General features: G+C 44.7%; 1 protein-coding gene across 2 annotated transcripts in view; it reads left to right on the forward strand.

Moving 5' to 3' along the window:
- KNTC1 (kinetochore associated 1) overlaps positions 1–16,796 on the forward strand; it is a 495,394-nt gene that overhangs the window by 280,201 nt on the left and 198,397 nt on the right. For both annotated transcript variants that reach the window (XM_069214955.1, XM_069214954.1), the window contains exon 41: positions 2,385–2,513. In XM_069214955.1, coding sequence (XP_069071056.1) covers positions 2,385–2,513 — 129 coding nt within the window. The remainder of the gene's footprint in view (positions 1–2,384; positions 2,514–16,796) is intronic.

A 16,796-nucleotide genomic window follows, 5' to 3' on the forward strand; every position in this document is an offset into this window, starting at 1 on the left:
CTGGTCTTTTCAGATGACTTTGTCCTTCTTAGGACTAACCCGAGGTACATTCCTAAAGTGCCATCATCATTTCCCCTGAATGAGCCGGTAATATTAAAAACTTTTTTGCCTAATCTGTTGACAATCGCAGAAAAGACTCTGCATTCGTTGTACATCAAGAGATGCCTGAAATGTTACCTTCAAAGTACCAAGCAGCTTAGGAAGACAGATCAGCTGTTGGTATCTTATGCTCATGGACGTCAAGGGGCAGGGGTCACTAAGGCCACCATAGCCCGGTGGAATGCATCTACAATTCAGTTTTGTCACATGAAAGCAGGAAAACCGTTGACTAAGCGCCCGAGAGTGCATTCCACAAGAGCAGTCTCCACATCGGCTGCTTTGTTCCGGGGTATTACTCTGGATAAAATATGTCAGTCTGCGACGTGAAAGACTACACACTCCTTTATGCAGCACTACTGTTTGGAATCGTCACAAAGAACTGATTCTCTTGTTGGACAGGCGGTCTTACGTCATCTTTTTCGCTAAGGTGACATCTTTCCTTTAATGTGTAGACATAATTCTATATGCAATAGTCTGTAGTTGCTCTATAGTTGCTTTGCAATTTGGTTTGATGTGTATGTGTGTGTGTGTATATATATATATATATATATATATATATATATATTCATATATATATATATATATATTTGTTTTATGCACATAGTACAAGATTTATAAGCTTGTGATTTGGTAATATGTTTTAGAGGATTTCTATGCTCGCACCCACCATCCACAGCGGGACTGACGTTTATTAAGAATACTGCTGGCTATTCAGATTCAAACATGTGATTTTATGAAAGATCCAATACTGGATAAGAAAACAAGTTACTTACCTGTAACTACAGTTATCCAGTATTGGTATCTTTCATAAATTCACAAGCGACCCACCCTCCTCCTCTTAGACGCTTGTATTTTCTCCTCAGGTCATGGTCTTCACTCTTGTGCTAGAAAATCTGAGGGAAAGAGCCTCTCTGGAGAGTGTTCTAGAGGGTGCTGGTGCCTGATTGGCCAGAGGCCATGTTTGGGTCCTTTTCACAAAAGGATAGAGATAGGCTATATGAGTCATTTGGGTTACCATTATAGCCTATGGACATTTTTTTGGTGCTTATTACTTATTGCTTTTCATGTACCGTGGGACTCTCACTTCGACGATGGGGATGATTCAAGCATGTGAATTTATGAAAGATACCAATTTTGGATAACTGTAGTTACAGGTAAGTAACTTGTTTTCTTATACCCACACTGCCTCAGAGTCGATCTCGTGTATATCCTGATTGGATGGCACTGAAGTTTGGGTCTTTTCACAAAACAAAATGGATAGGCTATAGAATAGCCTATGGGGCCTACCTAGGCCTAGTGGTTTTAAACCTACTCCTTTGTGTATTTGAGGTTACCGTGAGGCTCCCACCTCGACGACGGGGATGATTCAAGCATGTGAATCTATGAAAGATACCAATACTGGAGAACTGCAGTTACAGGTAAGTAACTAATTTTCATGTTTGTAGATTTTGCATGTAAGGAACAAAAGGAAAAGCACATTTAATGTGTCACTTTTCTATTCATTGTTTAGTGTAACTAGATTTGTTATACCCTGATAAACTTAATCAGGGTTCACTTTACCATGGCTAAGGCAGTTTCTTTGGCATTGTCTAGATGGGCTTGTGTGTCCCATATCTGTTGCATGGTGATTGTGGTGTTTGTACATGTATGCTAAACATTCCTGTTTAGGTTTGTAATCCTGGGCTGATGTTCATTTAACCAAATCAATTCTCCAGGAGTTTCTAATTTAATCTGTGACAAACCTCAGACCCAGAGAGAGAGAAGAGCTTGCTTGCTGGGATGCATCTAGAATATATCACTTCTAAAACACCTTAACTTATTTTGTAATGTATGGCTTTCATTTAAAGCCCTCATCATAAATACTGGATTACTGGATTTTAAGTCCAGTTAGTGACAGCTATTATGTCAAAACAAATGTTGCCTTTGACTGCTGCTACTTTACTGGAAGCAATCTTCCTCAGACTTAGCACCATGTTTTCCCGGTCTCTAGATAGCCTAATAAAACAATCAGATAGTGGATGATACACTGCTGTTTTCCATGCCTTCTCCTTCTTCTCTCTCATCTATGAAGAATTGAGGAAGGTGAATGGACACAGGTGGATATCTGCCACTGCCAACAGGCATTTGCATTGTCAGAAGCTCTAATTTGTTAGTCAGGCACTGGAACTGATAACTCAAAGTTAATAACTAAGACTAAGCCGAAGTTTATTGAGAAATTAATTCTTGCTGTGTTTTTATTCAGAAGCTCTGGTCACATAATACACTACATGCTTTGTTTCTTGTAGGTGTTTAATTGTCGGGTGGTGGATCAAGAGCTGGCATTAGATTACTGCACTCTTCTCCCCAGAAAAGACGTGTTCGAAAAGCTGTGGGATGTGATTAACAACACGTGGCACAATTATAATAAAATTCTGGTAAGTAAGACTTATTTATTTTTCAGTCCATTAAAACATTTTGATCAACTTTTTGGTTGGTGTTGGAGTAGTGTTATGATATGCAGTGCCTTAATGTTGAGATGTTATTTGATCTACTGGTGTAGTGTGGGTTGTGAACTAACATGGCAAGTGGGACTAAGTGTTGAGATGTTGTCAATGGTAAGTAGTATACATTAGTGCACAAGGCTGACTTAATTTTAGCGCTTCTGATGCTGTTTACTCTGAGTGAAAAATCTTCTGTTTGCCTTCAATTTGCTAAAAACGCCTCAAAAAACTGCACCAATATACCTAACTTGATGTGTACCACGTAGTTGTTCAGGTATAAGTTTATGGTTTTTGTTAGATTGCCCAATTACCAAAGGAGGCGTCCTGGTGCTGAAAGGAGAAACAAATTACCTAATCTCAAGAGTCATGCTGTAGCATAAATAGCTAGGTCTTCATGAACATAGGAAAATTCTCTGGGATATCAGTTTTAACAGCAGGATAGGAAAAAGATCTGCTGTCTTGACTAGATTTGTTTCATCATGGGAATCTGTAGTAGGAAGGTTGAGGTAGATCGTAGTGCTCTGGCTGGATTATGCTGGAAGAAAAGTTGTTGAATAAAAAAGAGGCTCTTGGTCAAACACACTTTTAAAACAGATATGAAAGCTGTAAAAATAATTTGCTTCTGGATCAAAAGCCAGTGCAAATTCCCCAAGTGGTTTGTGATGAAAGCATGGCGGGCAAGTTTGAGTTGGCCAGCACCGCTCTTCTGAGCAACTTGAACATATTATCTAGAATAGGGATGGCTGTGGTTCCCACAAATCTCAAGGGCACCAGGGACAATGTACAGCCTGGTCCTTCACCCTAGCAGCTGCTGCATCCTCCAAACCTCCTTAGTGGGCCCTCATCAACACACTGTCACCTGTAGGAGGCAGAATCCATCAATGTTTGCAAGAGAGGCTGGATCCAGCACTTTTTAGAAGAGTGGCCCCTCAGACGAGTCGGTGCTAACGATTGTTTGACAGGGTTACGCTCTTCCATTCCTAGAAATCCCACCCCCTATGCCACCGTCTGTACCATGACTGTTGAAGTACTACCTGTCAATGTAATATTCAGATGTGCAGCCCATTTGGCCACAGGAGCCATCGAGAGGATGTCGTTGACAGAAGTAGGTTGTGGTTGCAACTTCCTCTACTTTCTGGTGCCAAATATGCTAAACGTTGGCCCTTTCACCACCTTCCTGAGGAAGGACAGACTCAAGATGGTCACCCTTGCCCAGGTTCTGCCAGTCCCAGACCCTTGAGCCTGGATAGTAGTGTGGACCTGCAGGACGGTTACTTTCAGATCCCCTCGGGTGTTCACGGAAGTGATGGGGTGGTTGTAGCACATCTTCGGAGGTCAGGGGTGACAGTCTTTCCCTACCTTGACGACTTGCTGTTGAACGTGGGCTCTCCCCAGAAAGGCATTAAACATCTCAAGATAACAGCAAACCTGTCCTCTTTGGGGTTACTATCAACATGCCAAAGTCACATGTGACTCAATCTCCCTTTCATCCAAGCCATTCTGGTCCAGAGTTCATCAAAGACTGCAAGAGATCTGCAGTGGTGGTTTAGAATTACAATTTGATCAGCAGTAGGCCACTCTCGAACCTCTCCCATAATTCACAGTAGTGATCAATGGTCCGCTTCTGCAAGGGGGTGGGCACCTGTAAGAGTTTGAGATTGGAGGACTCTGGTCTCCGGCGGAAGCCTGGCTCCACATCAACCTGTTGGAATGCCTGTTTGGCGTTGAAAGCCTTCCTGCAATCCATCAAAGTGAGACTGGTTCAGTTGTTACACAACAACATCTACTCGAGACTTCTAGTTGCAGATTCCTTACCTTCGAATTTCACCCAGGCATCAGACTTGATCCTGAGATATTCTTGAGCAATACCCATACACTGTACTCTCTCAGGCTCTTGCCAATGGGACAATTGCTGCAAAGTTCACAGTCCGTGTCAGACTGGACACGACCGACTCACTAGGCAGAGCGGTTTCATCAACAGTGGCCCTGAGGTGCCACACCTGACTGAGGACGTCTGGCTTTTCAGAGGATGACCAAGCTTACTTGATGGACATGCCCTTTGATGGCACCTGTCTCTTTGGCGACAAGGCAGACTCGGCGTTCAAGCGCTTCAAGGATTGTTGGGCCAGGTCCTTGGGCCTTGCGGCGCCACACGTCTCCCCTAGTCTGTCTTTTGGCTGTTTTGTGGCTACGGAAGTGGCCTCCAACTGCGTCCATTCCTGGCCAGCCACCATGTCACTCAAGCTGCCCAGACTCTGCATGGCCGAGGGCGCTGGATCCACCGACCTCTTGGATCAAGTGGTGAGCGGTCTAGTCAGTCCGCTGCCCTGTTCTGCAGCAGCCTCTAAACCTTCCTAGTCTGACTCTTCCCCACCAAGGGCCAGTTGACGGCAGGATTCGCCATCACCTGCTCCTCTGACAATTCATTGCATCAGGCAGGTGGGTTTTACAGGAGGTCTGAAGGGGCAATTCCCTCCCCTTCGAGACTGCCCCTCCATCCATGCCACCATCTTGCGATTGGATGGTGGAGGATCACTTGTCTCTTCTCCGTGAGGAAGTTACAGCTTTATTGGCCATGGGAGCCACAGGGAGGGTCCACGTGCCAAAAGTAGGTTGTGGTTGCTATTCCAGCTACTTTCTGGTCCCCAAAAAGGGCAAGGCCTTCCACTATATCTTAAACCTTCGGTCCCTCAATCTCCTCCTCAAGAAGAAGTCCTGATGCTCAATCTGGCTCAGGTTTTATCTGCCCTGGATCCTGGAGATGAGATGGTAGCGTTGGATTTTCAGGATGCTTATTTCCATATCCCCATCCTTCCTGCCCACAGATGTTACTTGCGGTTCATGGTAGACCACAAGCACTTTCAGTTCACTGTGCTCCCCTGTGACCTTACCAGTGCTCCTCTGGGGTTCACCAAAGTGATGGCAGTGGTTGCAGCTTATCTATGGAGATCAAGGGTTTCAGTCCTCCCCTACCTCAAGGACTGGCTGTTGAAGGTGGGCTTGCCTCACATTCACTGGTGTTCACTATAAATGTGCAGAAGTCACAGCTGAGTCCCTCTCACAATCTTCCTTTCATCTGAGCTGTTCTGGAAACAGTGCAGTTTGGGGCCTTTGCTCAAGAGCAGCGACTCCAGTATATTCAGGCTGTAATACTGATGGCTCGGCATGTATCCTGGATTTCGGTGAAAATGACTGAGGCTGCTGGGCTTCATGGCTTCCTGCATCCTGCTGGTGACACATGCCAGGTGGCATATGTGGGCTCTGCAGTGGGACCTGAAGTTCCAGTAGGTGGCAGCATAGGGGAATTCTCTCTGGCAAGGTCCAGTTTTCCGAGGGACTGCAAAAGATCTGCAGTGATGGTTAGTGAATCGCGATTGGGTCAGAGGCAGATCCCTTTCCCTTGCTCAACCAGTTCTGACAGTCGTGACAGATGCATCACTCGTGGGATGGGGCAGCCATCTGGGAGTGGTGGAGATCAGAGGCATCTCGTTTCCAGCAGAATCTGTACTCCACATTAACCTGTTGGTGCTCTTTGCGATCCAGCTAGCAATGAAAGCATTTCTTCCCTTTATCAAGGGAAAGATGGTGCAGATGTTCAGATACCATGACCGCCATGCCGTCCTGCGACAAGCAGGGCAGGGTGGGGTCGTGGACCTTTTGTCACGAGGCTCTGCATCTCTGGACGTGGCTGGTACAGCATGGCATATCCCTGGTGGTTCAACATCAGGTGAGATCTCTGAACACCTAAGCAGACAAACTCAGCCGAAAATACATAGCGGATCACAAATGGCATCTCTATCTGGAGGTAACAGCAGTTTTTCATGTTGAGTTTCCAAGGCAGCAATCGCTCAGAGACGCTTTTTGTCTTGATTGGAACTCAGGCCTCCTGTTTTCCACCCATACCCCTTCTGCCCAGAGATATCAAGAATGACTAGGCCTAATTAATCCTTGTGGCTCCGGACTGGACATGGAGAGTCTGGTATCCTGAGATGCTGAGCATGTTCATCGATCCTCTGATCAGACTGCCCCTTTGGGGGGATTTCTATTGCAGCAGGGGAGGGTTCTGGACCCGAACCTGTCCACTCTCCTCCTTCTTGTGAGGAGCTTGAGCGGCTACAGTTTACAGTTTTTTTTACCTTCCTTCAAAAGTCTATAACATAATTTTGTCAGCCAGGTGTACGCCTGTTGGAAGAAATTTGTGGCATGGTGCATAGACAAGTATGCTGACCCCCCTTTCTGCCAATCTCTCTGAGATCCTGTTGTTTATCCTTTCCCTGGCTCAGCAGGGCTCTGCTATGGACACTCTTTAAGGTTATTTGTCTGCTATTTCTGATTTTTTGAGGTTGCTTTATATACTTTCTTTGGTTAAGTCCCCTTTTGTCCATAGGTTCCTCAAAGGTCTTACACATCTTTTTCCTACATCTGTATTTATTGTGCCCCAATGAGGGCTGAACTTGGGTTTGACATTTCTGATGTGTGCTCCTTTCAACCCTCTCTGCAATTGTGCCTCAAGTACTGAAGCAGATAAGGACCAGCATGGCTCAAGTCATCCTAGTGGCACCAGTCTGGGCACAGAGAGTATGGTATCCCTGGGCATGAACACCTGTCCTCTGATCAATTAAACAATTGTACCATTGGAGCACTCTAAAATGTTAAGTTTAAAAAAAGTCCAATGTTCACAGATTCTTGTTTAAACCATGTTTGTATTTGTTCAGAAAGCAAAATAAAGGAAACAAGTTATCCATACAGCCAGTACGGGTTTTGTTCCATCGGACTTCCTCAAGGCTGCAAGTAAACATATTTAAGGCTGCGGTTACAGCAATGTACAAATGAAATAGCATGTAGCAGAATAAAGTAATACAATCATTGTCTCTGTGGACCACATCCAAATCATGACAGAAGAGCTTGTGGCAGGTAATCGTGTATAGCCACTCAGTATGAGAAGATTTGGGATCCAGATATCCCAAAATCCTGTGTTCATTGTCCCGAATATGTGTTTGGTGCGTTGTTACAAAGAAGAGTAAGCAGTGCCCCAAGCATATTCCAATTAGTAAACCCATCTTGATAAGTAAATATTACATGTTGGTCCGATGTCATGCTATAGTACTGAGTTGGTGAATTTCCCTCATAAGTGTTCCGAAAAAGTGATTACAAGATATTGTAAAACACCTCTTGTTATTCCAGGTATTACAGTAGTAAGTAAGAGTTAAAACAAGGGCAAGTTGGGTGTATCTAGCGTACAAATTATTGAATATAGAAGAGATCAGAAACGTAGCCAAAGGCAAAAAAATGTAAAAGATGAAAGAAGAGGGGATGCTAATGTGGTTTTCTGAAATAGAAATTGAGATTTGGATATGAAAACAAGTAAGTGCTACAATAAGGAGATCACCAATAGCTCCAGGCAGCTAGTGTTGTGGGAAATGAGGTGGTCTGCCTACTGAATAGTGTTGCTATCCTGGATATTTATGGCTATGGTAACTATATATTTAATTGAATAGGCAAATGAAAAATAAAAAATAAAATCAAAAGTTACTGGATGAAAAATGGTGTTATTTATAAAACACTAAAAACAGGTTGGGGAAAGTTACTGCCCACTCAAATGGTGGAGGAGAGGTTTGTGACAGGTATCCAAACCAGTAATTGACTAAAGGTAGTCTGAAATTTTGGTTTCAAAGAGCAAGCATGTGAATTGGACGCCGTAAATAGTGTGTTGTGACAGGTTAAAAATAATGTCCATAGAAAAAGACCTAGAACAAATTTACAGTGGCCATAGTGAGAAACAAGTCAGAAGTGGCCATGTTGCAGGGGAAAATAAAAAATGAAGGAATAGATCTTAAGTAGTTGAAAAGACACTAGAGGTTTTGAAAAAGTTAAGAGGGCAGGTATTAATAAAGTCCCATAGCAAGTTCTGAATTAAATAAGTGTGCTTGAAGCGACAAGCCATATTAGTGGTAGTGGTAGTGTAACGCACTTTTAAATAACAAGATTAGGTAGGTTATTAGAAAGCTTAAGAGTTGTGTGTCTATATGTGAGTACCCAAAATTAGAGATTGCTAAGTTTCGGAATATCAGACTAGTAGGTCAAATTTACAGTTATGAGTCCAACAAGATGAACATTGAAATAATGGTCAAGATATAATGACAAGTGATAAGAGAGGAATAGACCGATACGTTAATAGGTATGTGTTGAGAAATAAATTAATACCATATTGTCATTCCAAGCAATAGGGATTGAAGTAAAGACGTTTAGTCTGTTAAAAAGTAATGCAGTTCTCTGTCTTGTTTGAAGCCAAAGTCCACAGCTCTTTGCTTGGTAATCCATGTTGCCCCTAGTTAATGTAATAGTAGGCTGCACATGCCTCCTCTTGGGTGGTATTTCGCCCCATTCAGTAGCATTGCTGGGGCCATTCCACCATCAGTGTGGATGACCCCATGAGGTATCAGGGGGTTTTGGCATTGTGGTAGCATCTGTCCATACTGTTGATTTAATACTATACCCTCACTGCTATTGGCGAATGTGCAGCATTTTCCTTCCCATAGCTACTGTAGCTTTGCATGCATCCTCCAATCAGGCTGCCTCTTCAGTAGGATCGCATGTTGCAGTAGCAGGGCAGGGTCCTGCATCTAAACCTGTGCACGCTTCAACTTCACAATCGGAGAGTGAGCAGCACAAATGAGTGTTTTCAGTCTTCTTTCCCAGATTGTTGATGGTGTTCTGGCTCAGCCTTAACAGAGAAGGGAGCTGTATCAAATCATGTTAGGGCACCTGGGCAATTCAGTTATTTAGCCATAACCTAAGACACCATTCATCAAGATCTTCATTCAGTCCATAGATACACGGGAGCCATAATGTAGAGTTTTCAAATTTTTGTTCTTCACTACAAAAATCCATCCTAGCCCAACGCGTTTTGTCCCTCTATGAGGACTTCATCAGGGCTGTGAAAGAAATATATACAAAGCCAACTTTAAAGACACATAAAATACACACAAAAACAAAGTACAGTTTCATAACATAACGTGTATTTGTAAAGCCCACATTCACCCAGCAGGGTATCTTGCCACTGAATAACAGTTGTTTATTGAATTGATTTTATCGACCTCGGAAGAATGAAAGGCTGAGTGGACCCACCGGGATTTGAACCTGTGACAAAGAGGTCGAACACTGGCCCCTACAGTGGATTCATTAGTCGACTAAGCCACCAGACACAGCTCTCCAACCACCTCACTCTTCCTTTTAGGATAAAGACTTCGAAAACCATCTTGACTTCAAAACCCACAACATATACAACATTTACAGACTGAATCCCATTTGTATTATCACATTGTCGAAACATATTGTCGCAGTTACCATATTCTATCCCAAAACCATCAGTACATAATTCAAAGATAGATCATTCAGTGTTACCTACAATGACACTCTAACCAAGCCTAGTGTCATATACGAACTAGAATCAAAAAAGTAAACAATAGTTACAAGAGACTACAGTATGTTGCTAATTCTGTTATTTCTCACAAACTAACTCCTGTGCAAATGTGGAGGAACCTGTTGCCGCCACCATGCAATTTGTGACTGCTAAAAAGCCATCCTAGAAGGATGAGAGAATATATTATTTGCACCATTTCTGTGGTCTAAATCCTCATTTATCAAGTCCAACTTAAGTTATCAAGTGTAGAAAACATCATGAATCTCACTTATCATATTTATTATTCCCCCCCACACATTGTATACTCTCCAAACCAATCCACCATCCCACTTGTAAAACCTATTACATTCCTTCCATTATTTACTCATTAACCACCAATCATGTCTCTACCGCATATACCACTCACATCCTTAAAAACCAAACAACCAAATTCAAGAAAGCACACCACAGAATCCTGTAGTTTGCTAGTTGTGGCATGTATATATGTCATTATGCATTGTTATTCCAGAGACGGGAATTGTGCTGTTCAGTGACAGTTGGAGAGACCAGTAGCTGGTTCCTGCACTCTGCCTAGTCTCAAATAAAGTGCCTTTCTGCTTATTTATGTGTAGTGTCCTTACTACAAATCCCCTTATGCAATGATCCCTCCACACTCCTCATCGTCAAAAACACTCCATCGTCATGCGTAACTGTAAGGAAATGCCTTCCTTGGCATGGTTACCCCCTGACTTTTTGCCTTTTGTTGATGCCAGTTATGATTGAAAGTGTGCTGGGACCCTGCTAACCAGGCCCCAGCACCAGTGTTCTTTCCCTAAACTGTACCTTTGTTCCCACAATTGGCACAGCCCTGGCAAACAGATAAGTCCCTTGTAAATGGTACCCCTGGTACCAAGGGCCCTGTTGCCAGTGAAGGTCTCTAAAGGCTGCAGCATGTCTTGTGCCACCCTGGGGACCCCTCACTCAGCAAATGCACACTGCCTCATAGCGTGTGTGTGCTGGTGTGGAGAAAATGACTAAGTTGACATGGCACTCCCCTCAGAGTGCCATGCCGACCTCTCACTGCCTGTGGAATAGGTAAGTCACCCCTCTAGCAGGCCTTACAGCCCTAAGGCAGGGTGCACTATACCACAGGTGAGGGCATAAGTGCATGAGCACTATGCCCCTACAGTGTCTAATAAAAACCGTAGACATTGTAAGAGCAGGGTAGCCACAAAGAGTATATGGTTTAGGAGTTTGTCAAACACGAACTCCACAGTTCCATAATGGCTACACTGAAAACTGGGAAGTTTGGTATCAAACATCTCAGCACAATAAATGCACTCTGATGCCAGTGTGGGATTTATTGTAAAATGCACCCAGAGGGCATCTTAGAGATGCCCCCTGAATACCAGTCCAACTCCTAGTGCTAGGCTGACCAGTTTCTGCCAGCCTGCCACAACCAGATGAGTTTCTGGCCACATGGGGAGAGTGCCTTTGTCACTCTGTGGCCAGGAACAAAGCCTGTACTGGGTGGAGGAGCTTCTCACCTCCCCCTGCAGGAACTGTAACACCTGGCGGTCTTGCCTTTTGTTACAGCACCCCAGGGCATCTCAGCTAGTGGAGATGCCGCCCCTCCGGCCACTGCCCCCACTTTTGGCGGCAAGGCAGGAGATGATAATGAGAAAAACAAGGAGGAGTCACCCACCCGTCAGGGCTGCCCCTAAGGTGCCCTGAGCTGAGGTGACCCCAGCATTTAGATATCCTCCATCTTGAGATTGGAGGATTACCCCAATAGCATTAGGGATGTGCCCCCCTCCCCTCAGGGAGGAGGCACAAAGAGGGTGTAGCCACCCTCCAGGACAGTAGCCATTGGCTACTGCCCACCTGACCTAAACACACCCCTAAATTTAGTATTTAAGGGTGACCCTGAACCCAGGAAATCAGATTCCTGCAACCTGAAGAATGAAGGACTGCTGACCTGAAAGCCCTGCAGAGACGACGGAGACACCAACTGACTTGGCCCCAGCTCTACCGGCCTGTCTCCAGACTCAAAGAACCTGCACAGCGACACATCCAGCGGGACCAGTGACCTCTGAGGACTCAGAGGACTGCCCTGCACCTAAAGGACATAAAATCACCCAGGAACAGTGGCTCTGTTCAAAAACAGCAACAAGAATCCAACTTTAAAGAGAGTCACCTCACTCCGGAAGCATGAGTCTTCACACACTGCACCTGACGGCCCGGCTCGAGTTCAGGAGAACCAACACCGCAGAGAGGACCCCCAGGCGACTCCAACGACGTGGACACCCTGTGTCGACCTCCCTGCACCCCCACAGCGACTCCTGCAGCGAGGATCCAGAGGCTCCCCCTGACCATGAATGCCTGGTAACAAAGGAACTCTTTGCCTGGACCAAGCACTGCACCAGCAGCCCCCAGGACCGAGAGGAACCACCTACCAGTGCAGGAGTGACCAGCAGGTAGCCCTCATCCTAGCCCAGTCGGTGGCTGGCCTGAGAAGCCCCGCCTGCATCGCCAGAGTGACCCCTTGGTCCCTCCATTGTTTTCAATGACAAACCCGACACTTACTTTGCACTCTGCACCCGGCCGCCCCTGTGCCACTGACGGTGTGTTTTGTGTGCTTGTGTGTGTGTCCCCAGTGCTCTACAAAAAAACCCTGGTCTGCTCCCCGAGGACGCAGGTGTTTATCTGCTAGCAGGCCGGAGCATCCTGTTCTCCATAGGCGCCTATGTTATTTGGGCCCTCCTTTGACCTCTGCACCTGACCGACCCTGTGTTGCTGGTGCGGTGGCTTTGGGGTTGCCGTGAACCCCCAATGGTGGGCTACCTATGCCCAGGAGACTGACTGTGTAAGTGCTTTACTTACCTGAGAAACCTAACAATACTTACCTCCCCCAGGAACTGTTGATTTTTGCACTGTGTCCACTTTTAAATAGCTTATTGCCATTTTAACCTATACTGTGTGCACTACTGCTTTAATTCAAAGTTCTCTACTTACCTGTGTGGAGTACCTTGCATTCTATGTATTTACTTCAAATCTTGAATCTTTATTTTTCTATATAAAAACTATTGGCCTGGAGTTAAGTCTTTGAGTATGTGTTCCTCATTTATTGCCTGTGTGTGTTCAACAAATGCTTAACACTACCCTCTGATAAGCCTACTGCTCGATTACACTACCACAAAACAGAGCATTAGAATTATCTAATTTTGCCACTATCAACCTCTAAGGGGAACCCTTGGACTCTGTGCAGACTATCTCTCACTTTGAAATAGAATATATACAACTTCCTACAATAACCATTCTGGCAGTCAGGTGTTCCTCAACGGAATGTGTATGCTCTTGCTGTTGAAACAGGTCTGTGCCTTGGTATTCAGCCAAGCATGTTGACCCACTTCATGTCAATCTGTCATTTGTTGGCTATGTGGGCCTTTCTAAGGTTGCCGGATCAGCTCTCCCTGTTTAAGTCAATTGTTGTGACTAATTTCTTGAAAGATTTGTAGCACATTTGCAACTTTCCCTTTCATTATCCCTCAGTGGGATTTGACTTTGGTGTTAACCTAGCTGACACTGACTCTTAAGACGATCTTCTTGGTTGACATTACATTAGCACTGGGGGCGAATACGTTTCAGGCCCTTGCTGTTTACCTGACATATGCAAACTTCTACACAGGTAAACTGGTTCTTCGGACTCGTGCCGCCTATAAGGAAATACCTCTTTTTGTATGGTCACACCTAAAGTTTGGGACTGATGCTACTGGTGTTTCGGCTCAGAGTGCACTGAGTCACCGAGTGTGACCGATTTAAAACATGGCTCCTGGTCTGCCACTGTAGACTGGAAGGGCAGTTTCGAACTGTTAACTCGAATTTGCCATTTAAAGTCCCTTCTCCACCCCTAAGGCAAGTCCAGTGAGCCTTAAGACAGGGTGCTGTACATTATAAAGTGGAACATGTGCTTTACTTTTTCTAACAGTAAAAACCCTCAATTGTGCCATTCTTACTATGGAAAAGGCTGATAGTCCCACTGGCGAGTGAACAGTGGCAGGCTGCCACTGCAGCCCTGCTTACTTCTGACTGGGACTACTAAAGTTGACACTGTAAGATGTCAAATAACTTGTTTCATTAAGCCCAACTGGATGACCAAATCGAAATTAATGTAACTTGTTGTTGAATGCAAATATAACAACATTGCTTTAAATCCCCTGTGCCCACCCGCGGCTGCACATGAGGTCTCCTTAAGACAGCTTTCTGCCCTCCTGGAGAGACATGCATATGACTCCCAAGAAGGAAGACAATAGTAGTCTGCACAGGAGAGAGAAGCTACCTCTCCTTGGCAAGCACTGACACAGGCATTGACCCAAAAGGCAAGCTTCAAAGGCAAAGCCGAATTTGAAGAGCAATTGGGGATTTTTGAGGTAGACAGGCTGGCACTTTGGAAGGGGAAAACATTGCTAAAGTGGCTTTCCCTGGGTTTTTAGATCCCTGTTAGTTACACCTGGGTTGGGCTAGAGAGCTTGGGACAGACACCAAGAGAGGGGTTCTGCCATGTTGAAAGTGGGCAGAACGATTCATCCTGGGATAGCCAAATGCCACAGTTCACAGGAAGAGGTCATCATTAGGGGGTGAACCTGGTAGCCCACTGGCTCTTACCCTAAGGGCATTCTCTCAATTTGAAAAGGGTACCCCTGGCACTTGGATCTCAGATCTCAACGGATAACTTTGATAGACAATGATTTTGTCCCTGCAGTATGATGAGGACAACTGGTATAAGGAACTACAGAATGCCAGTAGTCTAGATACCTTCCCACACATTGGACTTTTCTCCCTTTGGGGTCCTGCAACAGAGGAAAGTGCCTTCTTCTCGTTCGTGTTGCCAAAGGGCTGCAGAGGTGCTTGATTTGCAGCTTTCTTCCCTGGAGGTGAAGACCAGTGTTCTAATAGAGGTTCCTCAGCCTGCCAGGTACATACTGAGCATCTTCTACCTTTTAATGAGGCCCTTTTGGACATTTAGCAAAAACTATGTTGTGGACCTTCACTTAACAGGTTGCTTGTCTGTATAGACCAGCACCGGGCAAATCAGAGTTCCTCATACAACATCCCACATCGGAGAGTTTGATGGTTCAGCAAACAAAGCCCTAACGCCTTCTGTGGAACTCCTCCTCACCAACAGAGACTTTTGGCAAGTGCTTTTTTTCTTCCTGCTGCCATGTCCTGCATTCTGTTAACACCATCTTCTTGCTATGTCGCTACTCCCACACATTGTATGACATGGTGGACTAAATCCTGCCAGCAGGATTTTGATCCACTAAGGCTTGGACACAACTGTTGTGATGAGGTTTCGAAAAGTTTTGACTCGTTTTCTTCCTCCCAAACCCTTTGTGATTCCACTTTGGGATCTTTATTTGGTTCTCACTTTCCTCATTTGCATGCCATTCGAACCAACGCACAGCTGTCCACTATGACTCTGACAATTGTTTTTCTGGTTGTGGTAACTTTCGCTCATCGCATGAGTGAACTCCAGGCTCTCTCAGGGCAGCCGTCTTACACCAATCTTTTCCCAGAAAAAGTGGTGTTGAGTACTAAGGCGGACTTTTTGACAAAAGTTGTGACTGCTTTTCATATTGGACAATCAATCACTCTCCCTATGTTCTCTGCTCTTCATCACCTGGACCCCAGAAGAGGTTTAAACATTTACTTCACTCGCACTAAAGACCATAAAGTGGCTGATCAGCTGTTTGTGCAAAGAAAGGCAAGGTTGTGCTGAAAAGAACTTTGTAAAGGTTCATAGTTCTCTGCATTAAGATCTGCTAGGCACCTGCTAAGAAGAAGCCTCAAGAATGACAAAGTCCATTGTCCAAGGTCTAAGACTGCTGCCACAGCGCTGGCACATGGGGTGATTGTCCTTGACATCTGTACGGCTGCGACTGGGCATCAGTACACACATTCATTAAGCACCACTGGCTTGACAGCCAGGCCCGGCGGGAAGGGAATTTCACTTATTTGGTCCTGTAGGAGGATTTCATCTGAACAATTCCACAGAACCCACCACCTTAGGTGGTACTGCCTGGATATCTATTCTAAATGATGAATCTGCAGTTAGAAGTATCCATCAGAAGAACAAGTTACATGCCTTTGTTAACACTATTTCTGGTAGATATTCTACTAACTGCAGATTTTTTACAGCCTTTCCTTCTCGCTGTTTTGTAGAATGGTCTATTTTTCTATCTAAAAAGAGAGATCTGCACATTGGTACCTATGATTATTGTTGGGCATCATGGCATAGGAGGTGGACAGGATCAAGAAGGAAACTGACATCGAAGCACAGGTGTGGCACTTATATGTGTCCTCATTGTCACTTCAGGGTGCAGCAAAGTTAACAAGGAGCCACATGTTGCCACCTACTGGTGAGCAGGAGCAATACTGTTTAAATGTACTGCATCCAGTTTGCCACCTGGAGACGTTCTAAAGGTGATGAATCTGTGGTTAGATAGGGTATCCACAGAAAACAGTTTTACTGAAGGTAGGTAATGTGTTTATGTGGATTTTTTTTTCTTCAAAGGAAATGTTGTTTTCTGCTGTGCATTTTTAAAATGTGTGAGATAAATATTTGTGCCAGAGGCTTCCCTTTTAAATAAGTTATTTAGGATGATTGAATGAGCATATTGACTGTTTATGTATATAATCAAGATACTCATGACGACAAACTAGGATTAATGTTATCTTCTCATTTACCTGCCATGCTGTTTCCGGCACTGCCTTATACTGTCACTGCAGACTCTGATTAAACTAGCACTCATTAG

Source organism: Pleurodeles waltl, chromosome 11 (genome assembly GCF_031143425.1).
Source record: "Pleurodeles waltl isolate 20211129_DDA chromosome 11, aPleWal1.hap1.20221129, whole genome shotgun sequence".
In the NCBI taxonomy this organism is placed as follows: Eukaryota; Metazoa; Chordata; class Amphibia; order Caudata; family Salamandridae; genus Pleurodeles; species Pleurodeles waltl.